General features: G+C 40.1%; 1 protein-coding gene across 4 annotated transcripts in view; it reads right to left on the minus strand.

Moving 5' to 3' along the window:
• Positions 1-778: 778 nt before the first annotated feature.
• LOC149191597 (RNA helicase family protein) overlaps positions 779-19,880 on the minus strand; it is a 361,001-nt gene continuing 341,899 nt past the window's right edge. For 3 of the 4 annotated variants that reach the window (XM_089404354.1, XM_089404355.1, XM_089404357.1), the window contains 6 exons: positions 3,386-3,545; positions 3,022-3,295; positions 2,718-2,910; positions 1,830-2,016; positions 1,332-1,700; positions 779-1,178 (listed from right to left, as the gene is read on the minus strand). In XM_089404354.1, the coding sequence (XP_089260480.1) occupies positions 1,041-1,178; positions 1,332-1,700; positions 1,830-2,016; positions 2,718-2,910; positions 3,022-3,295; positions 3,386-3,545 (1,321 nt within the window). In that variant the 3' untranslated portion in view covers positions 779-1,040. Of the gene's footprint in view, positions 1,179-1,331; positions 1,701-1,829; positions 2,017-2,717; positions 2,911-3,021; positions 3,296-3,385; positions 3,546-19,880 lie in introns of those variants that run through there. The other variant, XM_089404356.1, reaches the window with a different exon arrangement.

Consider the following 19,880-nt stretch of genomic DNA (forward strand, 5'->3'; position numbering starts at 1 on the left):
AAGGGTTGATAAATATCCACATTAGGTAGCAAGATGGCATTTATGCCTGTACATTAAAAGGCCTTAGTGGGAATTCAAACTAGATTTGGCAAAAGAATACTCCATAATGGACCAGTCTTAAACTCTTACAATGTGCCCCATGGAAACCTCAAAATATCTCACAGTATTATGGTACATGTACAAGCTGGTTCAAAACAGCCTGTTTGCATATTTTTATATTTCTTTGTATAATACCCTTGTCTGTAATTCTTCTTTTGCAAACATTTTCACCAAGTTAATTGTCTTCAATAATTTCTAGAAACTAGGGAATATTTCAATATTGTCCCAGAGAGAATTTGAACTTGAAAATCCTGGCAAGAATGAGTACATTCTCTCCAACATTCCCTGCATTTTCAAATTATTCCAAGTTGAAGCCAAGCCACTCTGCTATGTGAGCAAGTTTAAATCTGCCAAGCAGAGAAAGTTTGTAAACTATAAACCAGGCAAGAAGTAATCACAGGAATGAGATACTGGACTAATATTGAGAAACATGTTCATATTTATTATTTAACAGTGATGAGGACACTTCCAGAGATCATGGCAAATTAAGATATTGCAAAAAGACAACTAAGGCTATAAATCAGGCCCCTGGAGTACTATTTCTGTGTATGTCTATGGGTGTCTATATCACTTGATTCTTAGAGATTAAAATTGTTATCAGTTTCAATATCTAATTAAAAATCGTAATCTAAAAGTATTTCTGGTAATTACCAAACCTTTTCATTTGGCTCCATTGATATAATGCACGAGTATCTAATCATAATGAAATAATATTTTTTGCTAATATACACATTTACTTCCCACAAGTATTCACTCCTGTATCCTGGATTAGCCTGATATCATGTGTTGTCCAAGCCATGTAGCTACAGAACCCCACTCCAAAGAATAGTTTACTAGATATTTATTAGAAGAAAATATCCACCATATATATTCTGTAAGCTTGCATTCATACTGCCAATTTAGGGAACCAATAACTTTGAACCAGTTGACATCTTAAAGTTCTATGCATACTGTTGTCCACTTCCACTATGCAATAGCTCAATGACAGCGGCTACAATTCCTTTCCCAACCACAGTAATGTCTAGGCCAGGCTCATCAATCTTTCTCTGGAGAAGTCTGTCAAGCTCCCAGCGCAAGTTCTGAAGAGTCAAGGAATGAATAAGTTGACATGAAATATTGGGATCCAAAATGTTTTATAAATGAGCACTGATACTCCATGCTTCAAATGTAACAACAGCTTAACTTTAAGACATGCAATGAGCACAAACAAAAATGTTGAAATAAACTTTTACCTTAACTATCTTCATAGTTTTTTCTGGTGCAGAAAAGTGCAAATAACCTCCCAGCATCTCAATCCCTTTCCCACTGTGGCTTGGTGTTAGACTGCCCCCAAACATTAGTAAAGCATAATCTGATATGTTCGTTGACTCTCTGATGTAGATGCTAGAGGTTTTAACCTTGTCACTGTAGACCAGATAAGGCAGTGGAAATGAAGTTACATGGGAGTTAACTGATGATGGATGGAGGGAAACCTTACCATCTTCTTTAGTAAAAAATGCGGTTCTTTTACCCCTTGGCTTGCACTGGACTACACTTGGAAAAAGACCAGCACATAAAACAGCACAGACCATTTCAGTATCTGCACTGTACCGATTGTATGCCTGACAAGAGAGAAATTATATATATCCTACATAAGAACTAAGTGTGTTCCAAAATTTTCAAATGTATACAACATGGGAAAATATAGATGACAGAAGCCATATGTTATCCATGCATTTCTGAAAAATTACCTTAGGACCTGAGGATTTATCAATAAATCCTATGTCAGTGAGTAAATCACAAAACTGGTTCCGCATATTTTCCATCATTTGTAATGATGATGAAGATAAGAATTTCTGCCAACAAAACTGGTACTCTTGACCACGATGCTTTGCAAGTTGCCAAGCGTCGAAAGCCTTCAGCCAACATATGTGATCACTGCACGTATTGTTACAATCAGAATTCATCTATCCTTTAAAAATGATGCAACCATAATTGTACACTCCTAATACTAAAATTTCTTTATGTATAGCTCGCTAAAGATCATACATACCCTATAAATACGAAAAAAACCAGAAGTAAATAATGAGTTTAGAATTAGATTTTTCTTTTAGGTTGAATTCATCCAATTCAATCTCATACTAATTTTTTTTTTTAACACATGGTGAATTGGTAACTGCCAGTCCTAATCTATGGGAGACCCAGGATCAATCCTCATAGCTGCCTCTATAACACCAGGAGTACATCCAACTACCTGCAAGTCAGATATACTAAGATCCTATGATTTTAGCAAGAGCGAGACTCACGTGCCGCCGCCAAGATGGGATCAGAGAATCTGCTCCTTTAGCTACCACCACAGCAGGTCATGTACTCAATGAGATTTGAACTGAGGTCTCTTGAGCTTCGCCCAAGTAGACCAACCGTTTAACCACACATCACTGTACCAATTCAATCTCATACTATTATGAACACATGCTCCTGGATTTATAAGGTTATAAAGTCAAAATTAAAGAAATCCCCTTTATAAGAGACCTTACCATAGCATATAATATGGTGATTTCTATAATCAGCAAATTATACAAGGTCAAAATGAATACAGAGCCAGATAAAGATGTCATGAAACTACAGATCAATCATACCTATACGAATCTCCCGCAAAAGATCTTTTTGCCTCATCAGCTTCTTCTTTTCTATCAATAGGAAGGACAAATGGATCACGATAAGCTAGAGCAGCAGCAATTGTCAATGCTGGTTCAAGACACTGAAAAACAGCTCCCATAAGAAGCATTTTCCCAACTTTTGGATCCAATGGTAATGTAGAAAGATGGCGCCCTGTCCATATCACCAACAAGAAAACTGTAGTTAAGATAGATGTGCAGATATCTAAGATATGTAGTGAGACAGACCAACCATATTGTGACTCGTGAGTTCTCAAATGCATACCTAATGAAGTTAGTTCCTCCATCTCATCAAGAGCTCCTATGGTCTTCAAAAGGTCTATGGCATTTTGAACGGCAAGAGTTTCAGGAGGCTGAAGGGCTTTAGATAAGAAGGCAGAAATACTTCCAAACTGCAGACTTTTGATTTGTAGGCAAAGTTCTTGCAATGGTGTCCGAAGAATTTCTGGCAACTGATATAGAGGCATGGCATCATAGATGATCTTTGGATATAGGTGATAGCAAACTCCAGGTTGAACACGTCCAGCTCGTCCTCGCCTCTGCAATATCAGAGACGTATTGAACATGATAATTATGTATATAAAGCTTGAACTCCCTTATGCATCACATTAAACAAAAAGGTTGCATACCTGATGAGCCGATGCCTTTGAGATCCAGGAGGGGGTGAGACAAGCAAGCTTGTTTAAAGCATCATAGCTTGTTTCTTTTGCTTTCCCGCAATCAACTACAAAAACAACATCGTCTATTGTGATACTTGTCTCCGCAATATTGGTAGCAAGTATGATTTTCCTGAGAAATCAAATCACTCATGAGCAGTGTGGAACACAACCTTAATTTTTATATCATATGGTCTCAAGACACATCATGCTTTGTATAATATATATATATAAATATTAAATACATACGCAAACACACACTCCTTTGCGTCTGAAACAGACATTAATGCATAATCACGTATTTTTGGATCTACTGAATTTGGATTATCTAAACTGACATCATGCTAAACGGTCAGAATTCTGCATATATAAAATGGTATAAGCACATTTAGATTAGAAATACTGATCTATAAGCAGAGTCCAATTGCAAGAAAACAGAAATTAATGTTTTGGAATTCATCAAACAATTTTCACTGGTAGATTTCTATTAGTGCTATTTGTAAATGTGCTTTGAATGGGCATGTGCTTCAAGGCAATGTCAGTATATATAATTGGGCATGCCTGGAAGTGTCAGCGGCCAGCGCCCTGACATACTTTAAGGTGGATAATGGAAAATGAAATGATTAAAGAAAAACAGAGAGAGTGAATGACCATCACAAACTAGACCAAACCATTTAGAGTCTAGACATCTTAAATTAAAATACAAAATGTCTAACTTAAGAGGTCAATTACTAAATCCATGAATAATTATATGAAAGAGAAATGAATTGACTTCTGGAAGAGCAGTTTCAGGCTTTTAAACTACATCTCACATCTCAAATTCTTCTTGCAAGTGATAAACCAAGTATTTATGTAAAAATTGACAAAAAAAATTCCTGCAAAAAGCTAAAACTTGGGCAGAATAAACTATTTTATTTCCCTTGGAATACAAATTATCACAAGTACAAGTCTGTGCAGTTATCCTAAGGCTTATATGCAGTTTGTTCACAAATTTGCAAGTTCCTTATGATGCAAGCCTGCAAGTGAATAAATGTTATTTGAAATCATTAATACTCCCTTGGATAAAGCCTATTACATCCCAGTTTCCCTTCCCATCCTAAGCACTTCATCTTTCCGATTCCTGTTGTCGAAATTGAGTTGGTAACTTGGAGGATCATAACTTCGTATCTGCATTCCATACACAAGACAAAAGATTAACACTCAATGCAATACAACTACACTTATTCATACTCAGGCTCTGGGAGTGATCAGTTTAGCATCCTTTTCAACCAGGTCTTTCAAGTGAGGGGATAGAATAGTAGACTTCTCCAACATCCCATGCAGCCAAAACTCAAAAGGTCTTCACTAATTTGAATTTGTGTCTCCACTACTTGCCATCACCATATGTAATGTGGTAAATTATCAAATGATCCATTCAAGACATAGAATGGTCATTTAAGGTCAGATATCATCTGAAAGCTCCTATGCTAACTCACTCGGCTCATTGAATCAATAATATAAGTCCGCAACTTAGTACACTCAGTGCATGAGATGCCAATATCATTAATAAGTCCAGATTCTTTTGCAAACTCTGCCAATTCCAAAGTTTTCTTTTACATTCGTAAGTTCTAAACTTTGACCATTCTCTAGGTGCACTTTGAATTTGAGCTACTCTTTTATTTAAAATTATTTATATATATAGTGGAGGCTTTGAAGAGCTTAAGCCTAGCTGTTAGGTGTAATACATAAACCATATTCACACTATATGACCCAGATCAAGTAAGAAATAAACCAATTCAAGAAAATACAGTAGATAATTTGGATGAAATATTAATCATAAAATAATAGAATGAATAATGAATAATTATCAAAAGAGTACAACACAAATTTCAATATGGCACATGGCAACTGACCTATGTATGCGAAACTGACATATTTATTAATAATTAATATTCTAGCCAAAATTAATATCCTACTCCGTCACACCCCCCCCCTTCAAGGAGCTTTGGAGAAGCTTTTGCAGATCAATAACAGTGTGTTCTTACAGGATGTCTTCAGCTAGTGACTTTTCCATTGGATCCAAGATCATCATAGAGTTTTCTAATTCTGTCCCAACCATTCTCCAGATTCACACTCAAGATTATAATTTTTTCAGCACATGATACACAGGTCTGCACTTGAAGAATAAAAAAATCTCTTAACAGAAGTTAACTTTAGTATCTGCCTATCAAAACTTTGGATTTCTGTATTAACAGACATCTAAGGATGTAAATTTGAGAATGCAAACACAGTATCAAGTACAGTAGATCAAACAACAACTAGATTACGTCTGATCTAAACAAATCTGCAATCTAGAAACTGGGACAGCAAGCACAGTCTCCAACAGAAATCATGTAAATTCTCTATTACTCAGGAGAGAAACTATTAGAGCAGTTTCGAATCATGCTTAAGCTCTATACACAGATGAAAGATAATTCACACACTATCATAATACTAAGCTAATGTGCCCTTCCCCTCTTTATATAATAGGAAGGTATTACAAACCACAGGCTATAAATGGCCTCAAGTGGTGCGCCTTTGAGTTCATGGGTAACAGCCAAAGAGTGCTCAGTGCACACTTCATGAAGCATTGTGATTCTGGGCCCTATTCCCTTCAGGTTCTCCCCTCTTTGGCTCGACTCTCAAGGGTTCTCCGATTTGGTTTCAAATTCATGGTCTCAATGGGTGGAGGGCAGCCCTATGATCTATCTCTATTTGGGAATCCAAAATCAAGCGTCTTAAAGGAGATATTCAGAAATGGCTAAAGGAGAATAACTCAGAAAGGCAGCTTTCAATAAGGGGCATGGAACAACAACTAGCATCTATCCAGGAACATATAGAGGCTGCTCTGGTCACTTAGATTAAGTTCCAAAAAGAAGTTGAGACTTTTAAGGATCTCCACTCTCCTCAGAAGAGAATACGAATATTGGCGGCTAAAATCAAGAAATACTTGGCTTTTAGCAGGGGATCGGAACACTAAATTCTTCCATAAACAGGCAAAGTTCAGAGAAAGTAAAAACATCTCCCACGTTCAGCACAGAGGGAAAATGTTAATTTTGGCAACTAGGGCCAAACTTCACCTTGGACAGCTCATATGAGGCAGCTGATATTTTTATTGGATTCCTCTCTCCGATAGGTGTAGGATTGATCTAAACATCATCCCATTCTGACATGTACAAATGGAATTATGAATTTATTTTGATTACGTACAAATTGTCAAGGTCTGCTAGCAATCTAATGTAGGCTTAGAAGCCCAACAGTCACGTTTATTCATCGTCAACATTTGCATATAAATACAAGGTGCCTCCTCATTTGGACACTTCACTCACTCATGCATCTCTCTCTTCTTGGGTACGGATTTTTGAGGCTTCTCTCTCTCCACACGTGCGAAGAAGGGACTGCTCTTTTGCTGTCCCTGTGTTGACCAGAGTTGACTGAAAATTGCAGAAGGCTGTTTTGACCAGCATTGACCATCTTTGACTGTGGTTTTGTGTGGGGTATTTCTGTTTGGGCAGGTCACAGTTCTGGGCACGAAATCCGAGGCTGTTTGACTTCTGTTTGACCAGCTTTGACTGTCCTAGGTTTGCTGCAGCATTGACTTTTGTTGACCAGATTTGACTGGATTTTTTCGGACTGTTTTTGGGCTGATTTGACTTTCTATTGGAGGCCAAGTTGACCGAATTTGACCAAGCGGTTTTGGAAGTCAAGCGTTGACTTTCTGGTTAGGGCTTTCTGTAGCTACTGTTTGTTGGGAGAGATTTCACTATGATTGGGCAAGTGAATATTGCATATTGTACTCTCTTTCTCTGTTGGACTTTTGAAGAATTATAAGAAGAATTGATCAAGGGTTTCCCCACATTGGGGTTTGTCCCTCGTTGGTGCCATATCTTGTGTCCTCTTGTCTTGGCTTGTCTTCTAGTGTTATTGTTTATGTTCTATCTGCATTTTACTATCATGATGATGTGATTGCTGAACTGGTTATTTATATTGGGCTAATAAAGAAACTAAAGTAAAATTTCTCTAAGCATAGAACATACCATTGTTATCTAAAATTAACATGGTCTCCGCGCTGAGGTGAAGACAAAGTCCAAACAAGAGTGAAAAGAGCAATCATTGATCAAGGAAAAGATTCAATAGCCTCCACATCCTACTTCAAGTTTGATGATAAGCTTCATGACAAGTCTAATTATCATACATGGAAGATGTCTCTTGATTTGACATTAGAAGAGCAAGATGTTATGGACTATGTGCAGGAAAATATTTCGGAACCTCCTTCAAATGCACCGGCTGTTGCTAAGACAAAGTACAAGAAGGGTGAAGTCAAAGCCAAGAAGATCATCAGGGATTCTATTCATAAGCATTTAGTTGCTTACATCTCTGATTTGAACACATCAAAGAGATATATGACAGGTTGGTTGGCATGTTCAAATCTAGCAACGCAAACCAAATTCTTTTCCTCGAGAACAAGCTGAAGGATATAAAGATGGGAAGACATGAAGAAATTCAATCCTACTTCATGAGGATTACTGAGATCAAAAATGATCTTCTTTCGATTAGAAAAGCTATTGCTGATAGGGAGCTTACTCTCATTTCCCTTGGAGGAGTCCCTCATGAATGGTACGTGTTCAACTCTACTATTCTTAACAACGACAAGATTCAACTTTTGAAGAATCGCTGACCAAATGTTCTCAAGAAAAACAAGGATGATGGAACTAGATATGCCTTCAAATAGGAATGATCCTATTGCATTCTCCGCTCATGCTAAAAAGAAGAACAATGCAGGTTCAAAAAAGCAATGTCAAGGAAGACCGGGTTTCAAAAATGGACGGAAGGGAAGATGCTTCATTTACAATAAGTTTGGTCACTATGCTAGGGAGTGTCCTAATAGAAGGGATACACCTCATGATGTTGACACCCACAACAACAACAATTTTAGGGGCAGCAACAATCAAAGGAATGGAAAATTCAACAACCAAGGAAAAAGGAATGCTCCCACTGCTCATGAAGGAAATGGTCACCCTCCCAAGAGATTAAGAAACACCAGGTATGATGAATATAATGTTGTTGATAACAAGCAAAAAGAATTCTATTTTATATTTGCCCTTTCTACTGCATCTCCTCCGGACACTTTGGGAAATTGGTTGATTGATAGTGGTGCCTCAAGGCACTTCACTAGGTATAAGGAAGCTCTTTCAAATATGATTGAATAGGATACAAATTTGGAAATTATCCCTGGAGACAATGCCACCTATCCCATAAAGGGAGTTGGGAATGTTACTCTTCAATTGAATCAAGGTAACACCATTCATCTACAAGAAGTACTATATGTACCTGATCTAAAGAAGAACCTGGTATCTATCTCAACGATGGACGACAAAGGATTCAAGGTGGCATTCATCGATGGAAAGGTACGTGTGTGGAATAAAAATTTCAGAGAGGCATTTACACTTGGCTTCAAGGTGGATAGCCTATATCAAGTTGGAGGAAGCCCATTGGGAGCTATGTCTTGCGACACATCACTTCAATCCGAATTATGGCACCGGAGGTTTAAGGCTCTGTTGAAATTTCTAAGTTTAACCTGTTAGAAATTCTTCCTGCACTTTCTGGTTTATTTCACCTACTTGTTTAATTCCTTAACAAGTTATTTAACCATATAAATACTGAAAATAAACACAAATGCAGTCTCAACTATCTACAGATCATCAATTGAAAGAATAGACAAACACACAAGTGGCACGGTTATTTTTGGACAATCATCCCCGGAAAAACACAAATTAGACAAATCGATGCAGCAGTTCTGAGGGTTTTATTATTACGCAGCTTTTCTTGAGTACAACTAGGGTGCCAAACTGGCTCACCCAACAAAGAAATCAATTTGGCATTAATACCTCTCTTCGGATGCAAATATTCGACAAGTCTACTCCACGAAAATCTCTCAATGCTTCTTTGAGGCTCTGCGTCAGCCCTCCTGGTCTCAGCGTCACTCTGAAACCCCCTGCATCAACCTTTTGCTGCTCTGCACTGGCTCTCTGGCCTTTTGCGCCACCCATGCAGGCCCTGCTAGCCTCTGCACAGTCACTCTGGCCCTCTGCGTGGCTCCTGCTAGCTCTGCGTAGCCTCCTCTGCCTCAGCGCTGATCTCTCAGCACTATCTCTTCCTCTATGCTATGCACTCACTGCCCCTCGCTGCAACTCAAATCACTAGTTCAAATTTGCTCAACAAACCCCTCTCCAGAAAATTGAACTTACTGATCAATCTTGGTGTATCTCCAACTAATGCTCAAGCCTCCTCTTATACTTTTTCTGTTGAGTATTCAACGGTTGAGATTAAATCTCTAACCAACGGCTAAGATTATATTTGGCTTGATCTATGTCATCTAGAACATTCTCACCCAGTTTTATATTAATACCCATTAGTATTTTAATTTTCCTAAGTTTAGACTTAGGAACTCCATTAAAAATATTAATTATTTTAATATCTCTCTAACCAGATGGAATTTCCCCAAACCATTTCTACGTCTTGGAGATCTCATGTGCTTTAGCCTCTTCACCAATTTTCATGGCTAGAGCACATCCGATGCTACCCCGAATCAACACTCCCTCTTAGTGAGGAATGTGTTGTAGTAATGCTCTACCACTGAACATCACCCTCATCATCTAGCCCCAGTACCTGTGTTGATGTTTGGTCTGCTGCCCAACATCCTCTGCACTGTTGCCTCTTGTACTACTGCCCATGGCTCCGCCACTGCCACTGCTACATCTGTACTGCAGCTCCCTCTACATCCGTGTTGCTGCCGGTCTTTCCTCCCAACACTACATCTGCACAGCAACTCTCTTTCATCATGTTGCCCATAGCACTACCACTGCTACTGCTGCACTGCAACTCAGTTACTAAGAAATAAGTAACTGATCTACCCAACTACTGACATCCCACTCTGGCATTGTTCTGCAGCTCCATCCGCATCTTGCTTCTACCGACATCTGTCATCCTGCTACTGTCACTCGGGGTTGTCGTAGCTGAATATGATCCTAGAATTTGGGTACCTCAAGGATCCTGCCCCTCATCTCCCCTCATCTCCTGTAGTCCTCTTGACAACAGCTAGATTTAACCCCACCTCTTCTCTAGAGGTGCATGAGCACTCATGGCATAGTCGTCATCAGTCTCCACTTCCTTCTCCACCTTAGTCAGCGCTGCCTTGGACTCGAAAGCCGCTCCCTTATTCTTCTTCCTGGGACACTAGGTTGTATAACGGCCCAGCTCCCCATAATACAAGCACTTTATCTTGGAGATGTCCTTCTTCTTCCTCTTCCCCTGTTGTCCCGTAGATGCCAGAGTCACATCCTCTTCCTCCTCTTTCTTTATTCATCCTCCTTTACTGCTACTTCCCATCTCGGTCAGTCATCTGATCTCTTCTTGACGAAGAGCTGCCCACATCTCTTCCCAACCTGGAAGATTCGCTCTGCCCAAAATGCTTTGGACGAATGTCTCCCACTCCTCAAAGACTGTGTTCAGGGTGATCCTCACCATGACCTCCTGATCTAGCATGGCCCCTATGGAAGTAATTTGGTCCCGAATCTCATGCAACCTGCTGAGGAATAGATCTACCTGCTCCCCCTTCTGCATCTGATACGACTGCAACTAATTCTCCAGTAGCATCTTCTTTGCACGAAAGTGCCTTGATACAATGTTGTCAATGTATCCCACATCTCCTTTCTCGTATTCTTCTCAGCAATATGTTGAACTACATGATCCTTGACCCGATCAAGGATTATGCACTTTGCCTTGGCCATTGCATTCTCATACCTTTCGTTATCAGCTGGGTCGACTAGGATACTCGCAGTTCTCAAGGCAAAGGCTTTGATGTGATGTCTATCTAGAACAGGCCATAGTATTCAAAACTGGCCTAGCTAACCAGTTACCGATCTAACTGGCCAGTTAGCAGGCCCACTGGTTGAAATCGGCCAAAAAACCCGATCAGAGGGGTGACTTCGCCAAATTTTGCAGCTAATTGGTCCTAACCAGCCGGTTTGTATCAAACCGGCCGGTTCCGTCCTAAACCGGCCGATTAGGAGGCACGCCCATCGTAAACCCAAAAAGCGACTTCTTGACTGTGTTTTAGGGGTTTTGGAGGGAAACTAAGGGTGCTTTCCCTCCAAAAACACCCTCTCCAAGCCTTTAAGAGGCCCCTCACCCTCTCATTTGTCTCACACATCTCATTTGGAGTGTTTGTGAGTTTGCTTGGGAGCTTGGAGAGTGTTGAGTTTTTGCTAGAGTAGTGGAACAACAAAGTTTAAGCGAAGTAGTAGTCATCATGCCTCCAAAAGCCGGAGATACTGCATGGGCTCATTGTGATATGATTGATGGCAAAATGATCTGCAAATATTGCCAAAAATCCATTGAAGGAGGGGGTATTAATGGGTTCAAGCAACACTTGGCTGGGATAGGAGGCCATGTAAAGCCATGTGGAGCACCAAATGAAATAATAGGGCATATTAGGGCAGAATACCTTCAAAAGTTTGAGACTCAAGTCACTGAACCAATAGAGAAGTTTGTGACTGCAAAGTTTGGGAGTCGAGACTCAACCAACTGAATTTGATCATGATGACTCATGAGAATTTTCAAGTGATAATGTTGATCACTATTATAGTATTATCATATATGTAGACTTGAGTCTCGTAGTAGGCCACTGGCCCCATAGTTTGTAGGCTTTGTTTTTGCACTCTAGACGTCGTTTAGAGCCTCATTGCTTATGTATTTTGTCGATGATATGTATTGCACTCGGTGCCATTTTGATATATTCACCTTTACATGGTATATAAATGAGCAATCTTTGCATATTTTGTCTCTATTGGCTTGGAATCATGGTTTTAAATCTTAAAAATAGTTTTTTCATTAAAAATTAATTATTTAATGTATTTTTCTAAAACCGGTTCGTTTAGACCAAACCAGTCCCAGTTAGACTGGTTCCATTCGGTAAACCGGTTCATTAGGTGGATCGGTCTAGTTACCGGTTCCGGTTTTAAAAACACTGGAACAGACAGGATCCTAGCCTTCCAGATGACAAAGTTGGATGCTCCGTCCAACCTGTCCTGATACCTCAATTCGTTTATTGCCATCTCTGCTCTTCTCTTCGACTCCTATGTCTCTACTTCCCTCCTGGAAGTTCTCTTTTAGACTCCCTCTGAGTCATGATTTCCCTCCTAGAAATCCTCTCCTTGACTCCCTCTGAGTCTTGATTACCCTCTGGAAATCCTCCTGCCAACTGTCAAACCACTCCTCTCCGCTCCCTTTTGCTCCTACAACATTGATCTAGATTTCTTGGCTAGATATTCGCCTAGGTAGTGACTCCCTCTACCTTGGTTTTGTCCTGTTAGGTACTGTTCTGCTTCGACAGCAACAACACCCCACCAGCTTCACAATTCACAATCTGCCCACAGCTCCCTAGGCCCCAGTCGCTGAAGAAACTGAGCCTCTCAGCTCTGCGCAATCCCGGAAAGGCTGAATCGCTCCTTTGGCGAACTACGTCAAACCTACCTGACTGAGTAGGATGACGTGGCTCTTCGTGAGCCTCTTCTGCCTCTCTCTGCCTCTGCGTTGGCCCTCTCTCTGGCTCGAAATGATGACACAGGCCCTCTGTGCCACTTCTTCTCTGGTGCATTCTGCTTAGGAACATCTCTATCTCTCGGGATAGTTGTTTCTGCTGCAAATTTTCTGATTTAGATGGTGCCTTCAGCTCTCCTGTGATTTGCAATGCTCTGATACCATGTTCAAATTTTTAAGTTTAACCCGTTAGAAATTCTTCCTGCACTTTCTGGTCTATTTCACCTACTTGTTTAATTCCTTAAAAAGTTATTTAACCATATAAATACTGACAATAAACACAGTAGTCTCAACCATCTACAGATCATCAACTGAAAGAATAGACAAACACACAAGTGACACCATTATTTTTGGACAATCGTCCCCGAAAAAACCAACTTGGGAAAACCGGTGCAACAGTTCTAAGGGTTTTATTATTAAGCAACTTTTCTTGAGTACAACTAGGGTGCCAAACTAGCTCACCCAGCAGAGAAATGAATTTTGCAGTGATACCTCTCTTCGAAAGAAGATATTTGACAAGTCTACTCCAAGAAAATCTCTCGGTGCTTCTCTGAGGCTCTGCGTCAGCCCTCCTGGCCTCTGCGTCACTCTGAAACCCCCTGTGTCAACCTTCTGCTGCTTTGTGCTGCCTCTCTGGCCTTCTGCGTCACCCATGCAGGCCTCGCTAGCCTCTGCGCAGTCACTCTAGCCCTCTGCGTGGCTCCTGCTGGCTCTGTGTAGCCTCCTCTGCCTCAACGCTGATCTCTCGACACTATCTCTGCCTCTCTGCTATGCACTCATTGCCCATTGCTGCAACTCAGATCATTGGTTCGAATTTTCTCAGCGAACCCCGCTCCAGAAAATTAAATTGACTGATCAATCTTGGCGTATCTCCAATTGACCCTCAAGCCTCCTCTTATACTTTCTCTGTTGAGTCCTTAACGACCGAGATTAAAGCTCTAATCAACGACTAAGATTAGATTTGGCTTGATCAATGTCATCTAGAACATTCTCACTCAGTTTTATATTAATACCCATTAATATTTTAATTTTCCTAAGTTTAGATTTAGGAACTCCATTAAAAATATTAATTATTTTAATATCTCTCTAACCAGGTGGAATTTCCCAAACCATTTATGGGTCTTAGAGATCTCATGTGCTTTAGCCTCTCCACCAATTTTCATGGCTAGAGCACATTTGATGCTACCCCAATTCAACAGCTCTACCCGATGTGAGGAAGATGGTGACAAGTATGCCCAAATTTAAAGTAGAACATGAAGGTGTTTGTCAGGGGTGTGCCGAAGGAAAGCATACAAGGGGACCATTCCCCTCAAGTGATAGCAAGACTACTGACATTGCAATTGATTCACTCTGATCTATCTCGTGCTATGCCCGTGAACTCATTAGGAGGATATTTATATTATGCTATCTTTATGGATGATTTCTCTCCCAAGACTTGGATATATTTCTTGAAGAAGAAGGACAAAGTATTCTCATGGTTTCATTCTTTCAAAGCTTTGGTCGAAAATCAAATCGGGAAGAAGATCAAAATATTGAAGACCGATAATGGAACCGAATATGAATCAAATGAGTTCAATAATTATTGTAGAGAAGTTGGCATTAAGAGGGAGACTACTACTGTATATACTCCTGAGCAAAATGGTGTTGCTGAAAGGAAGAATCGTTCTATCGTAGAAGCCACTCGTGCCATGCTTCATGATCAAACACTTCCAAAGTTCTTATGGGCCGAAGTTGTAAACACCACCATTTATGTTCAAAATAGATGCCCTCATCAAGTGTTGGACTCCAAAACTCCCGAAGAAGTTTTCACCAGCAAGAAACCTGATGTTTCTCACTTTAGAATTTTTGGTAGTCCCGTATATTTTCATGTGCCAAAAGAAAAAAAAAAAGCAAATTGGATGCTTCTGGGAAGAAAAGAACATTTGTGGGCTACAGTGAAACTTCTAAGGCATATAGAATCTATGTGCCTGGTCAAAGAGAAGTGGAGATAAGTCATGATGTCACTTTCGATGAGGATGTTGCCCTTGGGAAGATTAGTAACCTTCCTCTTCCAAGGAAGGGCAAAGAAGTTGATTCAAGAAAGCAGGGAGAACCGTAGGATGAGCCGATCCCTGATGCTGAAGGACCAATGGATCCCATTGATCCACCCCCTCATGAGCCCTCCTCCTAAAAAAGGAGACCCTCATGGGTTAGGGAAACTCTTGAAGATGCCGAGAGATGTGTTGCACCTTAGGGGACATTTCGTGAAAGTAAGAAGTTGAATAGGTACCAAGGGTACTTAGCTGCAATGAGCACCATTGTTAAATTTGAGCTTTGCACACTCGAAGAAGCTGTAAAGCACCAAGTTTGGAAGGATGCAATGAACGAAGATTATGAGTCGATTATGAAGAATGATGTCTGGTATGTGGTCCCTAGATCCAAGGACAAATCCGTTGTCACCTCGAAATGGCTCTACAAGATCAAGCATGGAGCAAATGGAAGTGTTGAAAAGTTCAAGGCTAGATTTGTTGCTTGAGGCTTCTCTCAAAAGGAAGGTGTAGACTACGATGAGATATTTGCACCTGTTGCCCGATATACCACCATCCGTTCTATTATAGCCCTTACTGCTTCGCAAGGATGGAATCTACACCAGATGGATGTCAAGACTGCCTTCTTGCATGGTTCACTTAAGGAGGAATGCTATGTAGAACAACCTGAGGGGTTCGAAGTTCAAGATCGTCAGACACATGTATGGAGGTTGAAGAAAGCCCTCTATGGGTTGAAGCAAGCACCCTAGGCTTGGTATGAGAGGATCGACAATTATCTGATTTAGTTGGGATTTACAAGAAGTGAAGCTAATCCGAACCTTTACTTTAAGCCTTAAGGTTGAGAATGATAGACCTCTCATCTTGGTACTTTATGTGGACGATCTCTTTTTGACAAGTGCAGACTCTCTTATTCATCAATGTAAGAGGGAATTGGCTTTTGAATTCGAGATAAAGGAGACCTAGGATTGATGCATTACTTCCTAGGGTTGGAGGTCTAGCAAAAGCCAGGTGAGATTTTCCTTTCTCAAGGAAAATATATTGTGAAGATACTTGAAAGATTTGGGATGGTGGACTGCAAGTCCGTGACTACTCCGATGGAACTTAACTTCAAGAAGATATGCAGAATTGTTGCTGGGCCCGATTTGGGAAATCCTTCTAAGTATCGTCAACTCGTGGGGGCCCTGATGTTCTTGGTGAACTCCCGTCCGAACATTTATTTTGCAGTGAATACATTGATTCAGTTTATGGTCGAGCCTCATCACATACATTGGATTACTACTAATAATCTCTTAATATTTCTTCGGAGCAAAATCACTTATGAACTGAGATACACTATTAGGAATGTGAGGCTCCATGGTTACTTTCATGCAAATTGGGCTAGCAGTGTGGTGGATTGCAAAAGCACATTTAGATGTTACTTCTCTTTAGGCTCTGCTTCAATATCATGGATGAGCGAGCAGGAAGCAAAAGTCCGTTGCCTTAAGCATTGCTGAGGCTGAATACATTGCTGCTAGTTTGGCCTCCTGTGAAGCTGTTTGGTTGAGGAAGCTCTTTAGTGAGCTGTTTGGATATGTGTTGGATACCACTGTGATATTTTGCGACAACCCGAGTGGGATTCGTTTTTCTGAGAATCTCGTGTTTCATGACCGCTCCAAGCATATTGATATCAGGTACCACTTTATCCGAGATATGGTACAACGGGGAGCAATAAGGCTCCAACATATTGGGACTAATGATCAGGTCACCGATATTCTTACAAAGCCCTTGGGGAAGGTCAAATTCTTAACCTTCTGTGAATGAATTGGAGTCGTGGAGAGACCCTCTTATAAGGGTCCTGTATGAGATTGATGTTGAGCTCTGGGTGGCTTGGGGTCCTTCTTGGAGCTATGAGCGACCATAGGATGAGTTGTTCACCTTCCCCTAATGGTGCGCAATGTACAGGGTGAGTGGTTCACCTTCCCCTGTGATACCCCATGGTGACATATGCATAGGATGACTGGTTCACCTTCTCCTGTCGACACATCCTACCCATTTGTCCGAGACTCATGGAAAGTACCTCTTATCTGGCCAATGAGTAGGGAAATAAGGATAGGGAAGCATCATCTATTACCATACTCCCTATGCTAGGATGTTGATATTGATCTGGGATCAATAGAAACTGACTTCGGGTCGGTTAAAAGTGGTATGACACACTCTTTATTATTGGAGACTCACTTCGAGTTAGTGGATACATTCTCGATCATTTCCTCTTTCTTCATGGTTCAGCAAAGAAGAGACAGGGATGGTACAGATTGTCAGACAGTTTGGCAGGTGAATTTCGCCCTAGTTGAGAGGGAGTGTTAATTTTGGCAACTAGTGATAAACTTCACATTGGACAACTCATATGAAGTAACTAATATTTTTATTGGATTCCTCTCTCCGAGAGGTGTAGGATTGATCTAAAGATCATCCCATTCTGACATGTACAAATGGAATTATGAATTTATTTTGCTTATGGACAAATTGTCAAGGTCGGCCAGTAATCTATTGTAGGCTCAGAATCCCAACAGTGACATCTATTCATCCTCAACGTTTTCATATAAATACAAGGTGGCTCCTCCTCATTTGGACACTTCACTCACTCACACATCTCTCTCTTCTTAGGTACCAATTTCAGAGGGATCTAAAGATCATCCCATTCTGACATGTACAAATGGAATTATGAATTTATTTTGCTTATGGACAAATTGTCAAGGTCGGCCAGTAATCTATTGTAGGCTCAGAATCCCAACAGTGACGTCTATTCATCCTCAACGTTTTCATATAAATACAAGGTGGCTCCTCCTCATTTGGACACTTCACTCACTCACACATCTCTCTCTTCTTAGGTACCAATTTTAGAGGCTTCTCTCTTTCCACACGTGCGAAGAATGGATTGTTCTTTTGTTGTCCAGGCGTTGACCAGAGTTGACCAAAAATTGCAGAAGGTTGTTTTGACTAGCATTGTGTTATGAATATAATTCATAACAAAATAAATAAATATAAATAATATAAATACTAAGTAATCAAGTAATGATTATGTTAAGAAGTCATTAGTTAAGTGAAAAGGCATGTCTAAAAGACATGCCCGGTCACGAAAGGACACCTGCTTAGGTATATATATATATATATATATATATATATGCAGGCCTCATTGTAACATTCATCATCACTTATACATTTATATATAGATTAATAAATTATTATTATTAAATACCTCATGTATTTTTACATTCAAGTCTATAAGCTATCAATTTTTATTCTTCACGTTGACTAGCATTGACCATTTGTGACTACGGTTTTGTGTGGGGTATTTCTGTTTGGGTAGGCCGCAGTTCTGGGCAAGAAATCTGAGGTTGTTTGACCTCTTTTTGACCAACATTGACTGTGTTAGGGTTTGCTGCAGTGTTGACTTTTGTTGACCAAATTTGACTTGACTTTTTCAGACTATTTTTGGGCTGATTTGACTTGTTGTTGGAGGCCGAGTTGACTAAGTTTGACCAAGCTGTTTTGGAGGTCAAAATCTGCCATGTTGACCAACGTTGACTTTCTGGTTAGGGTTTTCTATAGTTGTTGTTTGTTGGGACAAAATTCACTGTGATTGGGCAAGTGAATATTGCATATTGTACTCTCTTTGTTGAACTTTTGAAGAATTATAAGAAGAATTGATCAAGGGTTCCCCACATTAGGGTTTGTCCCTCACTAGTTCCATATCTTGTGTCTTCCTGTCTTGGCTTGTCTTCTACTGTTATTGTTCATGTTCTATCTGCATTTTACTATCACAATGATGTGATTGCTAAACTGGATATTGATATTGGGCTAATAAAGAAATTGAAGTAAAATTGCACTAATCATAGAACATACCATTGTTATCTAAAATTAATAGAAAACTATCTCAGAGTTCTAGGACATCAAGGATGATGCTACCTAACACCTCCAGGATTTATACCAAGAGGACTTTTTGACTAATCATGAAAGTGAGGAGTATATGTTAGATCATGTTCCCACCCTTATCTATGAGGAAATGAATGCTCTCATTATTACCCCTCTAACAATTGAAGAGATCAAAAGTGTTGTTTTTTCCTTTCTTCTAGACAAAGCCCCGAGCCTAGATGGATTCTCAGCGAGTTTTACCATCGCTTCTGGGACTTGATAAACAAAGATCCGTGCTAAATGATAGGATATTCCTTCAAACATTTCATCATCGGGGGAGGAATCAACTCCTCCTTCTTAGCCCTAATCCCCATAGAATCTAATCCCTCATTTTCCAGATTCCACCCCATATCGCTCTGCAGTGTCTCTTACAAGGTCATCTTGAAGCTCCTTGCCTCCAGGATTAAAAGAATCCTTCCTCATTTGATCTCTAACAACCAGGGTGGCTTCGTTCCTAGAAGGCAAATCTTTGACAATATAATTTTGATTCAGGAAGCTGGAAAAGAGGGGATCAAGACATGGTAATTAAGCTGGATATGGCAAATGCCTTTGACAGGGTAAGGCACAATTTTCTCCTGAAGGTACTAAAGAAAATGGGGTTTGATGCAAACATTATAAAATGGATTTCTCTATGCATCTATGATCAATGGAAGAGTGGTAGACATCTTCAAAGCAACCAGAGGATTGAGGCAAAGTTGTCCCCTCTCTCCCATCCTTTACATCTTAATGGAAGATTCGCTGAGTAGAAGACTAGAACATGAAAGAGAAACCCACAAATTGCCAGGTATCAGATTCAATTCGGGGATTATAAGCATCAATCACGAGCAATTTGCGGATGACACCATCTTGTTAGGAGGGACCTTTGTGGTTAT

The sequence above is a fragment of the Pinus tabuliformis genome, chromosome 2_2, assembly GCF_031772625.1.
Source record: "Pinus tabuliformis cultivar Carrire ecotype Pingquan chromosome 2_2, CPIR1, whole genome shotgun sequence".
NCBI classification, from domain to species: Eukaryota; Viridiplantae; Streptophyta; class Pinopsida; order Pinales; family Pinaceae; genus Pinus; species Pinus tabuliformis.